Source organism: Epithele typhae (assembly GCF_022376455.1).
Source record: "Epithele typhae strain CBS 203.58 chromosome Unknown BXZ73scaffold_7, whole genome shotgun sequence".
NCBI lineage: Eukaryota > Fungi > Basidiomycota > Agaricomycetes > Polyporales > Epitheliaceae > Epithele > Epithele typhae.
In genome coordinates this window covers 412,000-431,963 of record NW_025954198.1, presented here as the reverse complement: position 1 = coordinate 431,963, position 19,964 = coordinate 412,000, and the positions used below count along the sequence as shown (strand labels likewise).

General features: G+C 57.7%; 6 protein-coding genes across 6 annotated transcripts; all 6 read left to right on the top strand.

Annotated features, from left to right (window-relative positions):
• Positions 1-1,511: 1,511 nt before the first annotated feature.
• On the top strand, positions 1,512-3,454 carry BXZ73DRAFT_42258 (guanine nucleotide exchange factor; the record flags this gene model as incomplete). Its single annotated transcript, XM_048018922.1, has 7 exons — positions 1,512-1,599; positions 1,658-1,771; positions 1,826-2,070; positions 2,139-2,405; positions 2,459-2,514; positions 2,568-3,079; positions 3,135-3,454. 7 exons carry the CDS (start codon positions 1,512-1,514, stop codon positions 3,452-3,454), a joined length of 1,602 nt encoding a protein of 533 aa, XP_047880935.1.
• A 233-nt stretch (positions 3,455-3,687) lies between these two features.
• BXZ73DRAFT_98429 (dienelactone hydrolase endo-1,3,1,4-beta-D-glucanase) lies at positions 3,688-4,771 on the top strand (the record flags this gene model as incomplete). The annotated part of the gene is made up of 7 exons (XM_048027683.1): positions 3,688-3,721; positions 3,776-3,802; positions 3,889-4,010; positions 4,075-4,159; positions 4,192-4,397; positions 4,459-4,638; positions 4,691-4,771. The coding sequence occupies 7 exons, from the start codon at positions 3,688-3,690 to the stop codon at positions 4,769-4,771; spliced, it is 735 nt and encodes a 244-aa protein (XP_047880934.1).
• Positions 4,772-5,797: 1,026 nt separating this feature from the next.
• BXZ73DRAFT_88379 (uncharacterized protein) lies at positions 5,798-7,473 on the top strand (the record flags this gene model as incomplete). The annotated part of the gene is made up of 4 exons (XM_048024922.1): positions 5,798-6,016; positions 6,147-6,491; positions 6,545-6,751; positions 6,802-7,473. The coding sequence occupies 4 exons, from the start codon at positions 5,798-5,800 to the stop codon at positions 7,471-7,473; spliced, it is 1,443 nt and encodes a 480-aa protein (XP_047880933.1).
• A 1,134-nt stretch (positions 7,474-8,607) lies between these two features.
• On the top strand, positions 8,608-12,442 carry BXZ73DRAFT_88378 (DNA mismatch repair protein; the record flags this gene model as incomplete). The annotated part of the gene is made up of 18 exons (XM_048024921.1): positions 8,608-8,653; positions 8,715-9,052; positions 9,107-9,325; positions 9,384-9,525; positions 9,578-9,673; positions 9,735-9,916; positions 9,970-10,084; positions 10,139-10,308; positions 10,356-10,448; positions 10,505-10,765; positions 10,821-10,995; positions 11,046-11,267; positions 11,319-11,342; positions 11,396-11,604; positions 11,661-11,706; positions 11,760-11,805; positions 11,864-12,107; positions 12,167-12,442. The coding sequence occupies 18 exons, from the start codon at positions 8,608-8,610 to the stop codon at positions 12,440-12,442; spliced, it is 2,904 nt and encodes a 967-aa protein (XP_047880932.1).
• Positions 12,443-13,100: 658 nt separating this feature from the next.
• Positions 13,101-15,869, top strand: BXZ73DRAFT_75174 (uncharacterized protein; the record flags this gene model as incomplete). Its single annotated transcript, XM_048022165.1, has 13 exons — positions 13,101-13,157; positions 13,216-13,321; positions 13,463-13,528; positions 13,588-13,724; positions 13,775-13,988; positions 14,047-14,112; positions 14,169-14,272; positions 14,329-14,415; positions 14,468-14,570; positions 14,619-15,013; positions 15,062-15,168; positions 15,220-15,509; positions 15,850-15,869. 13 exons carry the CDS (start codon positions 13,101-13,103, stop codon positions 15,867-15,869), a joined length of 1,752 nt encoding a protein of 583 aa, XP_047880931.1.
• A 3,018-nt stretch (positions 15,870-18,887) lies between these two features.
• On the top strand, positions 18,888-19,795 carry BXZ73DRAFT_75173 (uncharacterized protein; the record flags this gene model as incomplete). The annotated part of the gene is made up of 4 exons (XM_048022164.1): positions 18,888-19,063; positions 19,100-19,511; positions 19,622-19,686; positions 19,759-19,795. The coding sequence occupies 4 exons, from the start codon at positions 18,888-18,890 to the stop codon at positions 19,793-19,795; spliced, it is 690 nt and encodes a 229-aa protein (XP_047880930.1).
• Positions 19,796-19,964: the final 169 nt, after the last annotated feature.

Sequence of the window (19,964 nt, the reverse complement as noted above, 5' to 3'; positions counted from 1 at the left end):
ATTTGGTCGCTGTGTTTCAACACTCTGGAGGCAGTGGAGGCAGTGAGCCTGCGTCCACGAAGGAGTTCGCGGCCCGTATCACGGCCCGCCGGACAAACGACGTCACTGACTCACTGACCGTGACAGGAACAGTCACGCTGGCGTCATCGTGACACATGTATCGCGCGCGCCACAGGCGCAGCGCGACCGACGGAACTCAAAGCCTAGTTCACTGCCCCACTCGACCCGCACCTCACCTGCTCGTCTCCCATCCTACCCCCTCGTACGGCTCACGACGTCCATTCTCCCGTGCAACCAACAACGAAACAATGCCGCGTGGTTCTGACATCCTCCTCGTCATCGTAAGTTCACGTTTTCGTCCTTGTTCACTGGAGTTTCGAGTTGGCGGGCGGGGTACGCTCGGGTCACGACCTCCGAGGGCACAGCGGCCCCGCCCTCATACTTCTTCTGTCTACCGTTGTCAATGGAGCGAGAAGGCTAACGAGGGACCAACGCGTCCAGGTCGCCATCCTCTTCCCGCCCGCGGCCGCGGCGTTCATCACGGGCTGCAGCTGCGACCTCCTCATCAACATCTGCTTGACTGCGTGCGTACCTCCTTCATACTCCCCCGCTCTCTCCCGCAAGCTGACCGGCACCCTCGATCCTTCGTGCCCGACAGCCTTGGATACCTGCCGGGCCACCTTGTAAGCTCTCCATCTGCGCGGCCCTTGGGTCCACCTTCACTCATTACCTGCGCACAGCACGCTTTCTGGCTGATCTACAAGAAGATGCAGGCGGAGGAGCGCTACGGACAGGGGGGCTACGTTTGTGAGTGTGATCACTGCCCGCGGTTTACCTCGCGCAGGACTCATCGTCGTTTCACGTTCAGACGTCGGGAACGGCGAGTACCAGCCCGCGGCGTACGGCCAGATCCCGCAAGGCCAGCCCAACTACGGTGCCACCGGGGGTGCGTACGGCCCGTAGAAGTCTACGCCTTGCGGGACTCTTGTTGGCGCGCCGAAGCTTGGATAGTTCTCGACTGAAGTACGCTGTTGTTTGGAGTCTGTGTTTGTGACGTCAGGACGATGTGTATGTATATGGCTATGTTTGATGCATTGGATCCTGCTCGAGAAGTACGCCTGTGATCCGTGGTCATTGAAACCATGCATCAAGGGCTGCTCTGGACTGTCCAAAGCTACGGAAATTGGCAGAAACGAGGAAACGCAGAATAGAAGGAGGCGATGCACGTTGTCTGAAGGAAACAAGTTGCGCCGAATTTCACGGAGGCCCTGGCCTCGACAGAGGGGCGGGCCGGGAGACTCGTCCAACCCAAGTCCAACCTCGACTCTGCACTGAACTGTCTGCACCCACTTCGACGTGGTTGCCTCCTCTCCTATTTCTGGCTTGCCGCTGTCGTCGTGGAGCTTCTCGGCCACACCTGCACCATACCCGTCCAAATCGTCGCCCATGCCTGCGGAGTCCCCGTCCTGTGATCCCGCACCCGGCTGCTCTCCTGCCCCCATGCTGCCGTGATGTCCGACCACTGCGACGCATACACAGCCCTGTCGCCCGCATCGTTGCGCTCTGAAGTTGCGGAAGTTCTCCAGGCTATAGCAGACGGTACGACCGGCCGCAGCCCGTTTTCTCATGTTCATCAGTGCTCAGCGTCGCATCCCAGCGTCCGCCTCGACGATCATTGCGGCCACGGCCGGAACGGAGCTCGTCCAACTGCTTATTGACGACATCGTGTCGTCGTCCGACACGTCCACGAGAAGTCGGCTTAGCCGCGAAGGTGCGTATCAATCTGTAGAGAGCACAAGGCCCCCTCTCAACAGTCCAATCGTAGACGGATTACTCGCACTTCAGGCCCTCAGGACTCTCGGTAGCAAGTCTACGGGTGCGAAAGTCATTGGTACGGCCGCTAACTTCACCAAGCTTCTGTCTATCTACGCGGCGTATGAGGGCACTCCGGAAGCTTCGGGCACCACGCTGCGATGCCTGGCCAACACGCTCCTCCAGGTTGAATCGGCGCGAGTGACATTCGTAGAGGAGCCTGTTGCAGGGGGTCATTGGGCTGTGGAGATTCTAAAGGTGAGTATCTTTTCTGTTCAATGATGTGAATACATGTTGAGTCGTCTTGTTCCTCCGGTGGTTGGTAGAAAAGCGAGTCTCTGGATCTCATCTTCTTCGCTGCTCGCGTGCTCCTCTACGCAATCGTCAGCGATCCGGCAGACAACCGAGCCGCAGCGGATCGCTTCGTTGCGTCAGCTATCGAAAGAGAAGAAGACCCTCCAACTGTCGTCGACATCCTCAGCCAGAAGCTAGATGTCGCTTCCGCTGCTGTGCTCTCAGGTGCTCAGTTCGGACGCGAGGCCTTGGTCGACTTGCTCAAGGTCATTGGTCTTGTCATTGTTTCATATACCACAGTATGCGCCTCTTTTCTCCGCTCGTTAGTGTTTCTCAACGCGCATTCCTCCAGACCGCGGGCGAGACGCCGCAGGATTCGGATCCTGCATGGAATGAACGCTTGGATGGGTAAGTCCTTCTCCTGCCTTCACTCACAATCCCATGATGCAAATCATTTGCAGCCTTCTTCCTGCCTTAATCCGGGCCTTCCACTCCATACCACCTTCTACGACACCACTGCCCTACACCTCCCCATTGACAAACGCGGTCGTCGCTCTCGACGCCGTCCCGATCTCGCCCTCCCTGAAGCCAATCTGGTTCCCCACCGAGGGGTCGCACGGCGACATGCTTCTGCGCGCGTACGACGTCCTCGACGCGACGCTCGCGCGGTACATGCCCGGGCGCGTCGAGGCGGACGACCCGGTCGTCGAGGAGCAGTGCAAGGAGGTCGGCGAGCCGCTGAACACGTTCGCGACGCCCCTGGTGCTGCTCATCTGCAAGCTGTGCGCCGCCGACGAGCACTCGCGCCGCCGGATGCGCGAGTGGCTCCTCCCGGACGACCTCGACCGCTCGACGCACCTCGAGATCCGGGCGGACCTGCTCGGGCGGCTGCTGCGGCTGCTCGTGAGCATGACGCACTCGCTCCTGAAGCAGAGCGTCGGGGAGATGCTCTTCGCGATCTGCGAGTTTGATGGTGCGCGTTGCCCAGTCACTTCCTTGGGCTTCCGGGGGCGCTGACGAGTGTGCAGGACGCGTGCTCGCTAGCGCGGTGGGGTACGGCAACGTCGCCGGCTTCCTCTTCCACAAGGGCATCAGCAACACCGGGGCGCAGACCCCGACGGGGGTCGACGTGCGCCCGGCACGGCAGACGACGCCGGACGGGGTGCCCATTGACCCCGTCACGGGCGTCGCCCGAGATCAGGGCCCGCCGGTGGACCTGACGGAGGAGGAGCGCGAGCGCGAGGCGGAGAAGCTGTTCGTCTTGTTCCATCGGCTCGAGCAGACGGGGGCGATCGCACCGGAACATAACCCGGTGCGGATGTTTCGGGAAGAGAACCATGATACCTGAGGTGAAATGTAGCGGGTTTGGGGTCGTGCAGTGGAGGCAGCGGCTGTATGAGGTACTCGAACGATGCTTTTGCTCCTGGGATCAGGCTTGTCAAAAATAGGCCCGTGCGCGCGGACCTGCAGTGGGACCCCGTGGGGAATGGCGTGATATAAAGCTGGACACAAGCCTGTTCTCTCACAGCACGTCGACGCTTTCTCTCTCCCTCCTAGCTCACCTTTTGTGCAAGAAGAGACATGTCGGGCCCTATGTGCGATAGCTGCTTCACCGGTAGGCTGCAGTCACGACATGACGTCATTTGGGCTGATCCTCGTTCCTTCCCAGGTGTCCGCCACGAGGGTGAACCGGAAGGTTCGTAGTATTGTTAACCTGTCTGGATGCCTCTAAGGCTGTCCTCTTTGTGAAACGACTACGATTCTAATCGATCTCCCGTACAGGCAAGATCGAGCAGATCGCCGGCATCGAGTGTTATGTCGCCACGCCCTCGGGCGAATACGACAAGGCGAAAGTCGTGCTCTTCCTCACCGATGTCTTCGGGATCCCGCTCATTAACAACAAGGTCTTTCTTTCTCGTCCCCGTCGGTGCGTTCCCCCGCTCACTCGATGTACCTCTCTGTCTGCAGCTCCTTGCCGATGACTTCGCGCGCAACGGCTACCGCACCGTCATGCCCGACCTCTTCCAGGGCGAGCCCCTCCCGAGAACCTCATGTCCCTTCCGCCCGGCTCCTTCGATCGCGAAGGCTGGATGACCCGCCACGGTCCCGAGAGTTGGCACCCGGTCGTCGATGGTGTCGTCGCCGCACTCAAAGCCGAGGGCATCTCCTGGATCGGCACGACCGGCTACTGCTTTGGCGCCCCGCCCGCGTGGCGTCTCGCGCTCAGCGGCGACGCGAAAGTAACTGTTGTGTCCCACCCGTCTCGTCTGCGTGTTCCGGAGGACCTCGAGGTGATATCCGCCGCGTCCACACCTAAGGTGGAGAACATACTGACGGGGTTTCTGGTGGTAGGAGTACGCGCAGAAGGCGAAGGCGCCGCTGTTGATCAACAGCTGCGAGGAGGACAAGGCCTTTCCGGCCGAGGCGCAGGCGAAGGGGGACGATATACTCGGGGGCGGCAAGTTTGCGCCCGGCTACGAGCGCACGTACTGGCCGGGATGTTCGCATGGCTTCGCGGTTCGCGGTGATATGGTCCGTGTCTAGAGTTTCAAGCTTGTTCTGCTTTCTAACGCCCCGGATCCAGAGCAACCCTCAGGTCAAGGCCGGGAAGGAAGGCTCGTTTGAAGCGACTGTGAAGTTCTTCAACCGGTATAAGAGCCTTTGAGCGCGCCTTCGAGAAACTGTCATGTTTGATATCATACGAGTACGAATGGCATTTACTGCTCTGCGACAAGCAGGATTCTTGATGATCGCAGAGACGGGCAAGAAAAACAAAAACATAAAAGGGCTGGCAATATTCGTGGGAGCATCACAACCCCAGTCAGATTTCCTAGGAATCCTTCGCTGCCGCGACGGCAAGCTCGAGTAGGTCTCGAGAAGTCGGTCAGGTGCGTCTTCGTGCTCCAGACCGAAAATCACCTGAACTGGGTACCACTGTATGGTTGAACCCTTCAGGCGGACACAGCCCCGCTTTGCGTCTTCACTGCGCCATCACACCATTCCGCAGGTCGCTGAACATTTCCATCTGATTCCAATCGTGTTATTGCTTTCTGTTTGACCCGTTTTGATGTGGTGTATACTGCGGATAATGCTCAGTGGCATACGCCTTGAATTTCAGAGCGCCTAGACGTTAAGCGCCAAGATATAGTACGGAACGTCACCAGTCATCTGCACGTCTCCGATCTCACAGACCTCGTTTCTACAGCAGTTGTATCTGGCTACACAACAGTATCATAGCACCATTTTTCTATAATTCTCAACCTCGCTCGAGTGCTGTATAGTTCATGAATCCAACCACTTGCTCTGCTCATGTACAAACTGTGATCCCTCTAAAGGGTTCTAATGAGTGAGATAGCTACACGGTCGAGGCTGCCGTTTCGACGCCCCTCGCTACGCGCGTTTCGTGACCGATCGGCTCTGCGCCTGTCAACGATCGACCTGACCGCGGGCGCTGGCCAGTGGGATCCTTAGAAGACACAACTTCGCAGTAGGAAACCAGACACAGGCAGATTTCGACGGAATTTAGCCGACTTTGATCATGCCATTGCCAAGAGAGTCGTGGTTTACGGCTGCAATAAGCGTCGACAATGTTTGTCTTTGTTTGTATGCCTGTTCTCGCCCTACAACATGAAATGCTCGCTGCGCTCGCAACGAGGACCGAGCTCAGCTCTCCCTCTCCTCCTCGCTCGCCATGATCGGGACCTCCTTCCCGGAATACGTCTTCATCCGCCTCGCCATCCTCTCCCTCCGCTCCATCGCCCCCCTCAGCTTCCTCTACCTCGGAGCCAGCGCGTACTACAGAAAGCCTGCATGGTCCAACGCCTTCGGATGGGCTCTCGGAGCATACGCTTGCGTTGAGGCCGGGTTCTATCTCTTTGTGTTCTTGCCCAGGAAAAGACTGGTACAGAAGGTAAGTTCATCTTTGCGGATCACATGGACATTGCGGGATGCCGAACAATGACGTCGTTGGCTGGATGTCGCGAGGTCGTGTGCGATAATCCGTAAGTACACGCCGAAGCTAATGCCCCCTCCGTATACAGGCCGCTGCACACCCTCCATTACCTCTGCGCGAAGAGCGCGAGGCTCTGTTTGAGCGGTGCTTTGCGAGTATGCGTAATGCGGAGGTGACCGCGGGCTGGTTCCCGCAGGGTACGCTCGACACCCTCAAGCGGGACAATCTCATCGAATGGCTGCTCTGGGCCTTCTTTGGCGCACCGCAAATCGGGATGCAGGATGAGTGGGAGGAAGAAATAGACGGATATGTGCAGAAGTTGGAGGACAAGTTTGGCTTCAAGCTGGAGCATGGTTGGAATGAGAAAGCCAAGTGTCTCAAGCTCACCTTGGACCCCGTGGATGCCATCCACCGTCCGCTACTGTGGTACCTTGTGAGTGAACCTTTCGTGCAAGTAATGCGTGGCGGTCTTCTTATGTTCTTCAGATAATCGGCCTCGTAGACAACTATACCGGTGCCGTGCTGACATTTAGTGGCCTCCGTCACTACAACCCTCGCAAGTGGACGACCTACTTCCCGCTTCGTTCCTTCACCCTTTTCTCCAAGAGATCGGCTCACCCCGACATGGTATATTGGTATCGCCCTCACCGCTCCGCCACGAAAGATCCCATCCTCTTCATACACGGCATCGGGGTATGCTTTCATCGAGATCACATTCGCACGTTACACTCACAACCTCATAGATCGGTCTATGGCCCTATATCCCATTCTTACGCGACTTACTTGCTTCGGATCCTGATGTCGGCATCATTGCCATCGAGACCCTCGCCATCAGTTCTCGCATTTCTCCACCTCCGCTCACGCACACCGAGGTGCTTTCCGCCATCCGCTCCGTCCTTGATGCGCACGACTTCAAGCGCGTAGTCGTCGCCGGGCACTCTTACGGCACCGTCATCGCCGCATGGATGTTGCGCGACCCCATGATATCCCCCCGCGTCTCCGCCTGGCTCCTCGCGGACCCGATCCCCTTCCTCCTGCACTGCCCAGCGATCGCGTACAACTTCGTCTACCGCCAGCCGCGGCGGGCGAACGAGTGGCTGCTGTGGTACTTCTCGAGCCGCGACCTCGACATCGCCCGCGCCCTCGCACGCCACTTCTTCTGGGCGGAGAACGTCTTGTGGAAGGAGGAGCTGGAGGGGCGGCGCGTCGCAGTGTCGTTGAGCGGGCGGGACCAGATCGTGGATGCACCGGAGGTGTGGCAATACCTGACAGGGGAGCTAGAAGGGCCGAGTGAGCTGCGTTGGAAGGACAAGGACCTTGAGGTGCTGTACTTTGATGGCCTTGACCATGCGGAGGTGTTCGACACGAAGAGGGACAGGCGGATCGTCCTGGGCGTCCTGACCGACTTTTTATGACCTCAGTGACCTCTCCTACTATTTATACCATGTACTTATGATCTAGAGACTGTGTACGTTCTTGGTGCTTTGACGATGAACACGTATATGATTGCTGCGCACGTCCCGCAGAGCAAGAGTACGAAACGCATCGACCTTGTGCTCCCTTCGAAGTCATTCGCGCCTCCTCATCCAACTCGGCACTGGCCAGTCAGCTCCTTGCCCACCTCTACATCTGCCTGCCCTCCGACACGGTCGATCACTTCCTCTCCTGTGAATACTCCTGCATACTTTTACGAGCGCAGGACCTACTAGACGAATTGTGACGGCGGTTTCCTCGGGGAGGAGCATGTTGCTCGGGAGCTGCTCGCCGGCACTAGCAGGCCTACTCAAGGTTGCACACTCGTCGGCCTTCCTATTGCACCACACCCTACTCTAGAGTTGCAAACACTCACGCCGTGTCGTCTGTGCTTCCCTGACCCACGCGTCCCTTCTAGTGGAGGGCCGATTTGTTCTCCTCCAGATCCCCTTACGCGCCTGACCCCCATGACTCGTAGATTACCTGATCGCCTCCCACAGGACTCGGCTCTCGAGGGCGTTGGATGAGAAACAAGCACACTGCGCACGCGGAGTGAAGGCGGGCAGGACGAGGGCATGAATGTATGAACGGCTTTTTCATTGATAGTAAATACGCGAATGGTACAAGCTGCGGGATGTATCTTCCGTGACAAACCTCCATACCGTACATAGAATGGCATCGAAGTAATAAAGGAAGGGAAAATCGTTGCTCTAGCACCAAGAAGCCACTTCAGGAGCTGCAGTGGAAAATCGCCGCTGCGCCTGTACACAAATGGTGCGGAAGGGGGGGTGACGGAGGACGTACTGTGAAACGGCATAACCAGTCCCAATGGCACACACACAACACGAGAAACAGACCGTCAGGTCACGATGAGAGAGTAAGAGGATGGATTAGACGGGAGATGGTGGGAGAGAAAAAACACACGATAGCCGAGGGCAAGACGCCGAGGTTGTAGGAGGCGGGGTTCGAAAGCGTGTCAACTCCGCAACGCGTCGACTCCGAAACGCGTCGCGTGCCCAGCATCCGCTGGACCCGTGCATACATCCACTCCCTCTTCCTAACCTCCTCCCACTAAAATGGCTCTTATGTACGGCAAGGAGAAGGATGCAGAGCACGAGATAGGCCAGTGCCATTTCCCCCTTCCGTCGTGCGCAGTGAAGCTGACGAGCCGTCCCACTCCTAGACAACTCCTCACACCCCGGCTTCTGCTCCTGGTTCGCGAAGCTGCCCTCCAAGTCGCCCGAGACGGGCACGGTCCGGCTCTTTTTTCGCACCGAGTACTACTCCGCACATGGGCCGGACGCGCTCTTTGTCGCCCAGCACGTCTTTCGCACGAACTCGGTCATCAAATACCTCGGCGGCGGAGGGCCAGGCAAGGGCCTGCCGAGCGTGACGCTAAACGAGACCCTCGCGAAAGGCTTCCTCCGCGAGGCGTTGACAAGCAAGCAGCTTAAAGTTGAAATATGGAAGCCGAAGCCGGGCCAGGGGAAGAAGGCGGTTGAGTTCGTCCTGGACAAAGAGGTACGTCGCAGATGGTGTGGTCGGTCTAGCGCGCTGAGCACCGAGCGTGTGTAGGCGTCCCCGGGGAACCTGTCCGCTGTAGAGGACATGCTGTTCGTGAACACGGACATCGTGTCTGCGCCGATCGTGATGGCTATCAAGGTTGCGAGCTCGCCGGCGGCACAGGGTAGTGCGACGAAGACAAAGGCGATTGGGGTGGCGTACGTTGACAGCAGCACACGCGAACTCGGGGTTGCGGACTTTGTCGACAACGATATCTTCTCGAACACCGAGGTGAGTTTTGTTGGCATGTACGGGGAGCATCCATTGACTGAATGACGTACCTCTGCAGACGCTTATAATCCAGCTTTCCGTGAAAGAGGCGATTGTTCAAACGGGCACGGCATCGGGGACGACGGAGCGCGACTTTGACTTGAAGAAGCTGAAGGAAGTGCTCGACCGCTGTGGGGTAGTCGTCACCGAAAGGAAGCCCAGTACGTTGCGTTCCGTGACACCTCAGCGGTTCACCTCTAACTCATATTTCAGGCGAGTTCTCCACGAAAAGTATCAGCGAAGACGTCGTCCGCCTTCTGAATGCAAGCTCAATGCCGTCGTCCTCGACCGACCCCGCAGCCTCGATCTGTGAGTCGGCCCAATATGAAACATCGACTTCGTGCAAGCACTAACCTTCTTGTATCAATAGCTGAACTGTCGCTGCCTTCAGCTCCCGCTGCCTTGGCTGCGTTAGTGATGTACCTTTCGCTCATGACTGACCCGTCGAACCACGGCGCCTGGAGCATACGAACCCACGACCTGTCCCAATATATGCGCCTCGACGCCAGCGCTCTTCGTGCGCTCAACCTAACGGAAGCTCCGGGAAATATCGTAAGCCTTCCTCATGGAAAGGTCAACGAGATGCTTACAGCACCTCTTTGCAGGGGTCAAACAAAAACACTACGTTGTTCGGGCTGCTCAACAAATGCAAGACAGCCCAGGGGTCCAGGCTGCTTGGAAGCTGGTTGAAACAGCCACTGGTCAACCGTCATGAGATTCGTGAGTGGACTGATAAGACGAACGGTTGGGCCGGCTTGCCTGACGCGCATGCAGTCAAGCGCCAGCGTTTGGTGGAAACCTTCTTCGAGGATGCCAACACTCGCAGGACCATTCAAGACGAGTATCTGAAGTACATGCCAGACATGCATCGGATCAGCAAACGGTTTCAAAAGTCAATCGCCTCGCTCGAGGATGTGGTTCGAGTGTACCAAGCGGTTCTGAAGGTATGACATGGAGCCCCGTCTTGTTCACACTGCTCAATGTCTCGTAGCTCGAAGGTCTCATCAAGGCCTTGGACGAAATTGAGGCATCTTCAGAAGAACAGAAGACTCTGTTGCAAGAGACGTACCTTGCGCAGTTTCGGGTCAGTCAACTCTGCCGTACTGCAGTGAGGTGTCAATGCTGACTTCACGACCACAGGAGTACGAAGGATCGCTTTCAAAATACTCGGAAATGGTCCAGCAAACGCTGGACCTCGACGAGCTCGAGAATCACAACTTCGTGATCAAGCCTGACTATGACGAGCGTCTGCAAGCACTGGCGGACCGGCTTTCCAACATTCGCGACGGCCTCGACGCCGAGCACCGCAAGGCTGGCAAGCTCTTGAGTCTCGACCTCGATAAAAAGCTGCATCTGGAGAACTCGCAGCAATACGGATATTGCTTCCGTGTGTCGAAGGGTGTGAGTACGGGTGGTGGGCTTGCTGGCGGTAGCTGATAGCCGTGCTCTTTTGCAGGATTCGCGAGCGGTCACCAGCGACAAGAACAAATGGCGCGAGCTCGGAACCCAGAAGAACGGCACGTACTTCACGACTCCAACACTCAAAGACCTGTCGACGGAGTACATCGAAGTCACGGAGCAGTATACCCGCACGCAGAGCGGCCTGGTCAAGGAGGTTGTCAATATCGCTTGTGAGTGCCGGAATTCGCATCGAATGGCAGTGGTTGACATGGTTCTGCAGCGACATACACACCTGTGTTGGAAGCTTGGAATAATGTAATTGCCCACCTCGACGTTATCGTGAGCTTCGCGCATGTCGCAGTGAACGCGCCGGAGACCTACGTGAAGCCTGAGATCCTAGAGAAGGGTTCGGGGAGCTTGGTTTTGCAGGAGGCCCGACACCCATGCTTAGAGGTGCAGGACGACGTGAGCTTCATCCCGAATGACGTCGAGATGATCAAAGGCATGTTTCGAGGTCCCTCTTATGAGTTTTCACTGATCGCCTGTCGGATAGATTCAAGCGAGTTCCAGATTATCAGTATGCATGCTTATGTGACCACCGAAGCTTATCTGCTCAATGTCTCTCTCCAGCTGGCCCGAACATGGGAGGAAAGAGCACCTACATCCGTCAAGTTGGGGTTATCGCGCTCATGGCACAGACCGGGAGCTTCGTCCCATGCGCTTTGGCCCGCATCCCCATCTTCGATTCGATCTTGTGCCGTGTCGGCGCAGGTGACAGCCAGCTGAAGGGTATCTCGACGTTCATGGCCGAGATGCTCGAAACGGCCACCATCCTCCGTGTGCGTCCTCAAGCAATTTTGTGCGTCAGTTGTTGGCTGATCCCTTGCACATACAGTCGGCTTCCAAGGATTCCCTCATCATCATCGATGAACTCGGAAGAGGTTCGTGCCGGTCCCTTGGCCGATCGAGCTCTTGCTCACTCCTTGCCTTCAAGGGACTTCAACGTATGATGGCTTCGGGTTGGCTTGGGCTATCTCTGAGTGCGTCCATCACATTGTGGTAGCCACGCGTGGTCATGCTGACGTCACTTCGAATAAGGCACATCGCATCGGAAATCCATGCGTTCTGCATGTTTGCGACCCATTTTCACGAACTAACCGCGCTGGACCAGCAGATCAAGCATGTCAAGAACCTCCACGTCGTAGCACATGTTTCCAATGCCGAGGACAGGGGACAGGACCGCGACATCACCCTACTGTACAAGGTCGAGCCCGGCGTCTGTGACCAGAGTTTCGGCATTCATGTGGCGGAGCTCGCCAACTTCCCGGAGAGCGTCGTGAAGGTGCGCGCACCGCCCTCTACCGCATTCTCTTGAAGTAAACGTTGACCGTATCCGCACAGCTTGCAAGAAAGAAAGCAGAAGCCCTCGAAGATTTCGCTCGTGACAAATCTGAGCCTGAGCTTCCTGACGACGTGGTCGAAGAAGGCGCGAAGATCATCGAAGACATGCTGCGTTTGTGGGCTTCTTCAGGCGGCCACGACGGTGAAGACGTCGTGATGGAGGACGAGGACGCATCTCCCGAAGACCAACTGGCCGAACTTAGACGATGCGTGGAGCAGTTCCGTCCGAGGATCGAAAGCAACGCGTGGGCGCAGGGCATTATCGCGGCCCTATAGAGCTCTGTTGCGGAACACACTAGACTATGACATGCTTTGTTGCCAGCTCGCTATCGTACGTACTCGCGTTTTCCATCTGCTATCAAATTTCTGCTCCTTCCAATCTTCTATGCCTCGAGTTCGACACAAGCCACCTCGAGGCCAACACGAGGTGCCTCCTGGTGACACTCGCCACCAAGATTACACGCTAGCGCGTCAAGAACCTCCTCCCACCCTTTCCGGTATCACCGCGCCGTCCTGTCCGGCCGCTGTGGACGGCTTGCCTCCCTCGGTGCCAAGATCACCCTCCGGTCCGCGCGCTCTGTCCTCGATCAAGACTGGGCCCCGTCATTGCCACTCAGAAGTCTGTCGTAACGTCCTTTGTGAGCTCCCCCGCCGCCATGGTCGCTCCACTAGCCCGTCCTGTCGAAGATGAACAAAGCTAAGTCGTGCATCTACCTCGCCGCAGGAGGCCTCTGCATCGCCGGAGTGCGACATGCGGTCTGCAAGATACTGTTAAGAGGGCGGGTTTGGGGGGAGGGAGCGTCGGTTGATCGCTCCCCATCCCCATCCTCCCCTGCCGCCTTCTCCTCCCCTCTCAATCCCCGTGACTCATTGTACATATCTCCCATTCGACGATCCACATCGGACCCAAACCCTTAACCCCCGCGTCGTCCCGATGTCCCCTCGGGCCGCTGAAGCCGTCACCCGGCTTTCGCTCGGTGGCCCAGCCACCGTGAGTGCCCTTCCCCTTCACTTAAGTTCTGGAATCGCTCACAATCCCACTCAAGCAGAACAGGATGAGCTTCGGCTCAATATACGCCACGGCTCCAAACACTCCGAACACGGTCCGTTTTCCCGCTCCTCCCCCGTCCCAAGGAATCGCGCCTACGGCACAAGGTGAGATACTACAGCAGGTTTCATCGCTCTCTATGCTGATGCTTGTTGGTCCCCAAGTCGCCCAGACCACCAAACTTCAGGTCGGCGCCCCGGCAAGAGGACTTCCATGGGTTTTCAGGTCATGGCTCGTCATTCTGGTAGCGCTTGCCCTGTTCGGCTGCGCGACGGCTCTGGAAATTTTGTTCTGGATCCCCACATTCAGGTCAGGTGAGCCGTAACTTTCCTGTGTATTGTTGGAATCGCGACCGATGATATATCCCTTTCAGGCTGGCCGGTTTTGGAGGAGAAGGAGTCTGTAGTGCTCTTCATTGAGCGATCGCTGGAGTCCTTCGCACCTCCAGCGGTTTGCGCACTACTCTCGCTATACTTCGGCTCTCTATTGACCGAAGTGCGGACGCTGCAGGTATGTTTTGGCAAATTCCTGCTTGAACAGGCGATCTCATGTGCACGCAGCCCCTGGTCAACCTCATCGGAGAAGGACGGCCCACTCATCGTACGGTTCGCCTCACCTACGCCGACAAGTCGTGGTTCACTGTCCCGTTGTTTGCTTGGGGAAACGGCGACACGGTGGTATGGCTGGCGTGGACACTCTCCCTTGTATCAATGCTCTTACAACCTTTCGTGGGAGCCCTGTACTCAGTGCATAGCGTCTGGCTGGTATCTGGAGGTGAGTCAATGGCTGTCTTGAATGGGCCAGCCCGAGTCACTACTGACTTGATCCTCAGACCATATGGTCATGGGTTTTTCGCAAGTCGGCCTCAATCCCTCGGTCAACTTCATGGACATGATCTGTGAGTCAAGATATACTACAGTTCTTCACCGGCTGTGCTGACGATCCGATTCACAGCCTTCCAGGGTGCATCGGGGTTCGCTGCTGCCACGGTGCTTTACGATGGTATTGGCGTCCCGCCTTTCGTTGACTCGCACGGATACACTGTGGAGGCTTTCGAGGTGTGTGCAGCCCACGTCTCATATTAGCCCGATGTTTACCTTGTGCGTTGCCCTAGCTGCCTCATCTCGACACACTCAACAGCACTGTGCTAGCCGAGGTGGGTGCCATCCGGTACCAGGCTTCTTGCGAAAGTCCTATCTCGGTAAGTATTCAATGTGAGGCCGACCTTTCAGTCTACTGACTGGTCGCTTTAGCTGGAAATTTTCCTTGATGGCGGACTGTACATTAACACCACCGCCATTTTCGGTGACTGCCATGTCCCCCTGAAGGTCGCACACAACGGGTCCGACGTTTTTGGTAGGCCGTTTTTTCCCTGCTTCGTCCCGAAGCTGATCGCCGTTGCAGGAGTCACTGCTTTACCTGACGTAGAGGAATGTCAGACCTTCGCCTCTCAGCCCCTCCAGTATCGCCCAGTGCTCTTTTACTTCCTTTCCGACGCCGACAAGTCGCTCGTGATGTGTACGCCCTCCCTGGCGGCGGCGACTGTCTCGATCCAGCTGGACGCTCAATCAAATGTGACGTCAGTCTTGTCAGCTACGGACATCACTCTACCCTCCGACATGGCCCGCAACATTTACAATGGCCTCTTCTTCAACGAAGACGATCTCGAAAGTGATGCTCTCGCACGGCTATCCGGCATACAGCAACAGATCCCCAGCGCGATCCTGCAGCTGGCGAGACTACGATATGATGGCCTCCCTTCGACCGATAGCCTAACGAACGCGACCACCACCATTTACGTGAGTTCATCGTTCTCGAATGCGGACAACCCCTGATTGCTGGTGCAGAACACATATCTCAGCCTGGTTGCTAAATCGGTGTATATGGTCAGTCCTTCGGAGCCCCTCAAGATCACCGTCCGGGTCGGCTCGATGTCACTCCTGAATATGTTTTCGTAAGCCTCAGATGTTGTTCGGTCGCTACGTCTCTCCTCACTTCCTTTCAGGCCGCTCATCACCCATCTTTTCGTCGTCACTCTCGTTGTCCTGTTCATCGGCACCGTCATCCTTCACCACATACACCGCTCCGCTCGCGGTGCTCTCTCGCCTCCCCCCGGTTGGGGCTCGCTCGCTGGTTCGCTACACCTCCTGGCGGAACCGGAGGTGCGCGCGATGCTCGACGAGGCATACCACGAGGTCGGGAAGGGACAAGACGGCTCTAAGGCGGACAGTCTCGTCATGAGCCGGTGGGCCCTGGACGACGACACCGGGCGTGTCGTTGTTATCCAAGCCCCGCGTGCGTACACGCCGCCACCGTCGCGCCGACCGCGTCTCCCTTCCTGGACGAAGTTCAGTTGGGGAGATAGGAGCCGGAAAGCGTCGGACGCCACCCTCGTTTGATATTCGTTCTCTTCGTTCACGTTTTCCCCGGTCTTTCACGCGTCGTTTTGTGTTTATCATCGTTGTGTCTTTTCACATACTATTGTATCGGTAATCTGTTCTCTCTGCACTCACCACGGTCTTGGCCAGGCTCGGCCACTTGTTGTAGTAATCATTCATGTACTCGTCGCTATCGTCGCTATCGAATTGCTTTCACGCCAGTCCCTTGTACCTGATACTGCTTCTTGTGTGTCTAGATCAAGGCCAACCGGCCTAAGCTCAAGTGATGGTGCGCGGACCGTAATTTTTGCGCTAACGCCACCGTCGGGTCAGAAGAATGTCCGTGCCACTGGGCTGCTTGAGAGCCGGTGTGGCCGCTGCTTGGTCCACAGGACTCCTTCGGTGACACTCCTACCACTCACCACACCTGCCATTTGCCCGATGGCTTGAAGTGGGACAAAGAGGCGGCCCCTCAGAGACGGGTGGCCCATGGTTCCAGAAAGGTTGTAGATATGTATAAAAGGCCTCGAGACCTGTGTGTCCTCGTCCTCATCCCTCCGATAACCTGACTCCCCAATCCCACTCCCTCAATATCCTTCGCCACCTACCATGGGTAAACACCCGCCTCTGCGCTGTCCTCGCTCTCTGACAGACAAACTACTCAATGAGCTTCGACTTACGCCACGGCTCCAAATACTCCGAACACGGTCCGTTTTCCCGCTCCTCCCCCGTCCCAAGGAATCGCGCCTACGGCACAAGGTGAGATACTGTAGCAGGTTGCATCCCTCTCTATGCTGATGCTTGTTGGTCCCCAAGTCGCCCAGAACACCAACCTTGAGGTCGGCGCCCCGGCAAAAGAACTTCCATGGGTTTTCAAGACATGGCTCGTCATTCTGGTAGCGCTTGCCCTGTTCGTCTGCGCGACGGTTCTGGAGGTTTTGTTCTGGATCCCTGAATTCAGGTCAGGTGAGCAGTAATTTTCCTGTGTATTGTTAGAGTCGCGACCGATGACATCCCTTTCAGGCTGGCCGGTTTTGGAGGAGAAGGAGTCTGTAGTGCTCTTCATTGAGCGATCACTGGAGTCCTTCGCACCTCCAGCGGTCTGCGCCTTACTCTCGTTATACTTCGGCTCTCTATTGACCGAAGTACGGACACTGCAGGTATGTTTTGGCGAACTCCCGCATGAATAGGTGATCTCATGTGCACGCAGTCCCTGGTCAACCTCATAGGAGAAGGACGACCAAATCATCGTACGGGGCACCCCACCTCACCCCCTTGCCTGAATCGCCCGGTACGACGGGCAGACCTCCGCTCTTTACTCGGCACCCCTTGCGCTGCATCCGAAGCGACGCGGCTGGTCGCCGTACGGGGATGCTGCGGTACACGCGCGCGGTCGCTCGCGGTACCGCGAGGGACGAGCGGTGGTGATGTCGCTCGAGCGTACACCATGAATCGTCACTCAGGAGAAGCGAAAGCCACTCAGCCTTGAAAGCGAGTACAGCAACTTCCAGAACGCTGGAAGACCGCGACACCGAACTTCAAGCAGACTTCCGTGTGCTCGGAGAGCTCCCCGGCGTCTCGCCTCCACCAAACTCTCCCCGACTCGGGAGACATAGCTCGGGGCTCCGTCTTAACTACAACGATCCCCATGTAAAGTTACCAGGATAGTTGTAGAATCATCATAATTTGGATATTTGGAGTACATAGTTTGAGAGTGACTCTGCAAGAGATTGGAGGCAGAGCAACTTCGAGTGCGAAGCTTTACGGCTTTCGGCACGCAGAAATGGCGCATTTCGCCTGCAACGTCCTCGGACAGGGTCATGAGAACGTGACAGACGAACGACTCGTTGCAGCACAAGGACTAGAATGAAAATGCGGAGGGCAGACGGGGTCGAGTCTCCCGGGTGCGACTCCAGTAATACGAAAGAAACACAAGAGCACGCACGACATTTGTCCAAAAGCTGTATATTCACCCATTACTCTGTAGACCTAACGCAGAAAGCTACGAGACCTTGCCGAACAAGTCGACCTTGGCTGAATCGAGGTCGGTCGGTGGTCGCGCCGGACCGCTTGCATTTCACGCGGGACAACTGAAGGCTTGCAGGAGGTGTGTGGCAGCCGATAGTGGCGCCGGGTGCCGAGCTCGCAGCTGGCGAGTCGGAAAGTGGGGGTGAGTAGTCGATGGATTGAGAGGCAAGTAGAGAAGAGGTGCTCGCGCCGGTTGGCCCGCGCTGCTGCCCCGACTCGCGAAGAAGCGCCGAGTGCGATACTTGACTTGAACGACTGACAGTGACATGAGCCCTTCGAGTTGCAAACCTCTGTTGCCTCCCTGGCCCAGGCTGGCTCCCTCAGACAATCGACTACCTAGGTGAGTGCGCGGTTTTGCTCTGACCTGCGATGCAGATTACGAGGCCTAGCTTGACTGAAAGTGATTGTATTTGGATGCTACAAGTAACAAGTGTAGATAATGCTCTCGAAAGCGTCGAATATACGGTTGCCATTGGATCGCCATCTTTGTCACCCGCTCTCACATCCCTCTCGCCAGCGGGCCGTCAGCAACCAATACATGCCATGCGTGACCTTTTCTGTGGTCGAACACTGCGCCCTCTCGGTACCACTAGAGGCTCAACTGCTCGTTACTACATGACAGGTCTTGGTGGAAGCGTCGGTGCACACGAGGCGAAGCACGAGCTGACGCCACTGTTACCGGACCAAGCGAGATTGAACTGCAAAGCCCTCAAGTGCGCCGGAGCCACTCGCGCTGCTCGAGCCCAGTCCTCTGCTTGGTCCGGCTGCCATCGTGCTACATCCCTGTCGCCGCAGAACAAAGAGACCGCCGATCGACGACCGGCGGCCCACAGAGCTAGAGAGATATAAAAGGCCGCGGTAATCGTCTCCTGCTACTCATCCCTTCGCTCCCCAGTCCTCCCTGACTGGAGCCTTCTGAGTCGCCACCTAACCATGAAAAAACAGCCTTCGCTACACTTGCTTTCCTCTCTGATAGACAAACTACTCACCTCTCTCCTCCGCGACTGGCGTCCTCGGCGTACGAGGCCATGACGGCCAAGGGATGACCGAATGGACGGCAATGCAGCACCCGAGCCCCGGACGAACCCCACTCAGCCCGACTTGCCAGGCGAGGTGGCTGGTCCCATAACCGTCACCATCGTATGGACGACCGCCCTCGCCCTCAGTCGGCCTTCGGCCCCCCGATTCCGCCGCCGCACACCCGGCCCTGCCAGTGTCAGTATTTGCGCATGCACACGCTCTGACGCCGCCCCGGCCCTTCCCCTGCATGGATCCGCGCTCGCCCCGGGGCCACTCTGAGGTGATGGCACCGAAACCGACGCGCACCCTCGGCGGGCCCCCGCCCATGCCTGTCGATCCGCCCGGCCCAAGGCTTCATCCGCGCCCCCGCCCCTCGCCGCCCGCGCACCCCGGCCGTGTTAAAAGACGGAAGCAGTCGCCCAGGTACGGTCTGCAACACTACTCTTCCACCACCGGCAGGTCTCGCTACCCCACACCCCCAGGCAGCACATCGTACGCGGGTCAGGAGCAGGCCACCGGTGCGCTCGCACGGACACAGCGGGTCCAGCTACGCCTACAGCCCCGCACGGTGGAACCGGCACCAACGCCCTCCGCCCGTCCACCGGCCCACGTCCACCGACCCACGCGCACATCCCGCCCCGCCCCGACACCCTCGACGAGCCGAGACCGCACCGGCCACGACGCCAACACCGGATTGACCGAGTGCACAGTCGTGTTCAATGCCGCCTTGCAGGACCGGCGTTGGCTCGTCGTCGCAACCTGCAAAGTGCCTCCGGCCGGTGACCCCCTCACCGTCGCGGACGTCCTGCGCGACATCGGCAAGAAGATGCAGCACAGACCTGCCTGGGCCAGCCACACGGGCCCGACTGTGGTGTGCGCACGCGTATCACGTCCGGCTGGCCAGCGGCCGCAAGGGAGAGTCACTCACCTACGCAAACCGGTTACTTGAGCCGAATCGGACGACCTTGCTCGGATTGCGAGCGGCTGCCTTCATACTGGGGGAATTCGCCGTTGTACCAGGAGACCGCCACTGCGGGCAGCTCTAGGTGCGTCAAAGCCGGACTGCGCTGTGGTCGCGCTCGTTGTCGCGCTCCTCGCTGACGATGCGCCTCCCCCAGGCTAATATCGCTTGGTCCCTTGCAACACGTCTCGTGAGGGATGTACTCTACATCGCTTCACTATCCACGTCATCACCTAATCCACTAGATGGAGAACACGTCCCCCCACACCCTCTGCGCGCGGGCCCGAAAAAAGAGCTTAACAGCGTTCGCTCAGCCTCCGACCGAGCAAAAAGCGTCCCAGGCTCCGCTTTAGCTACTACGAA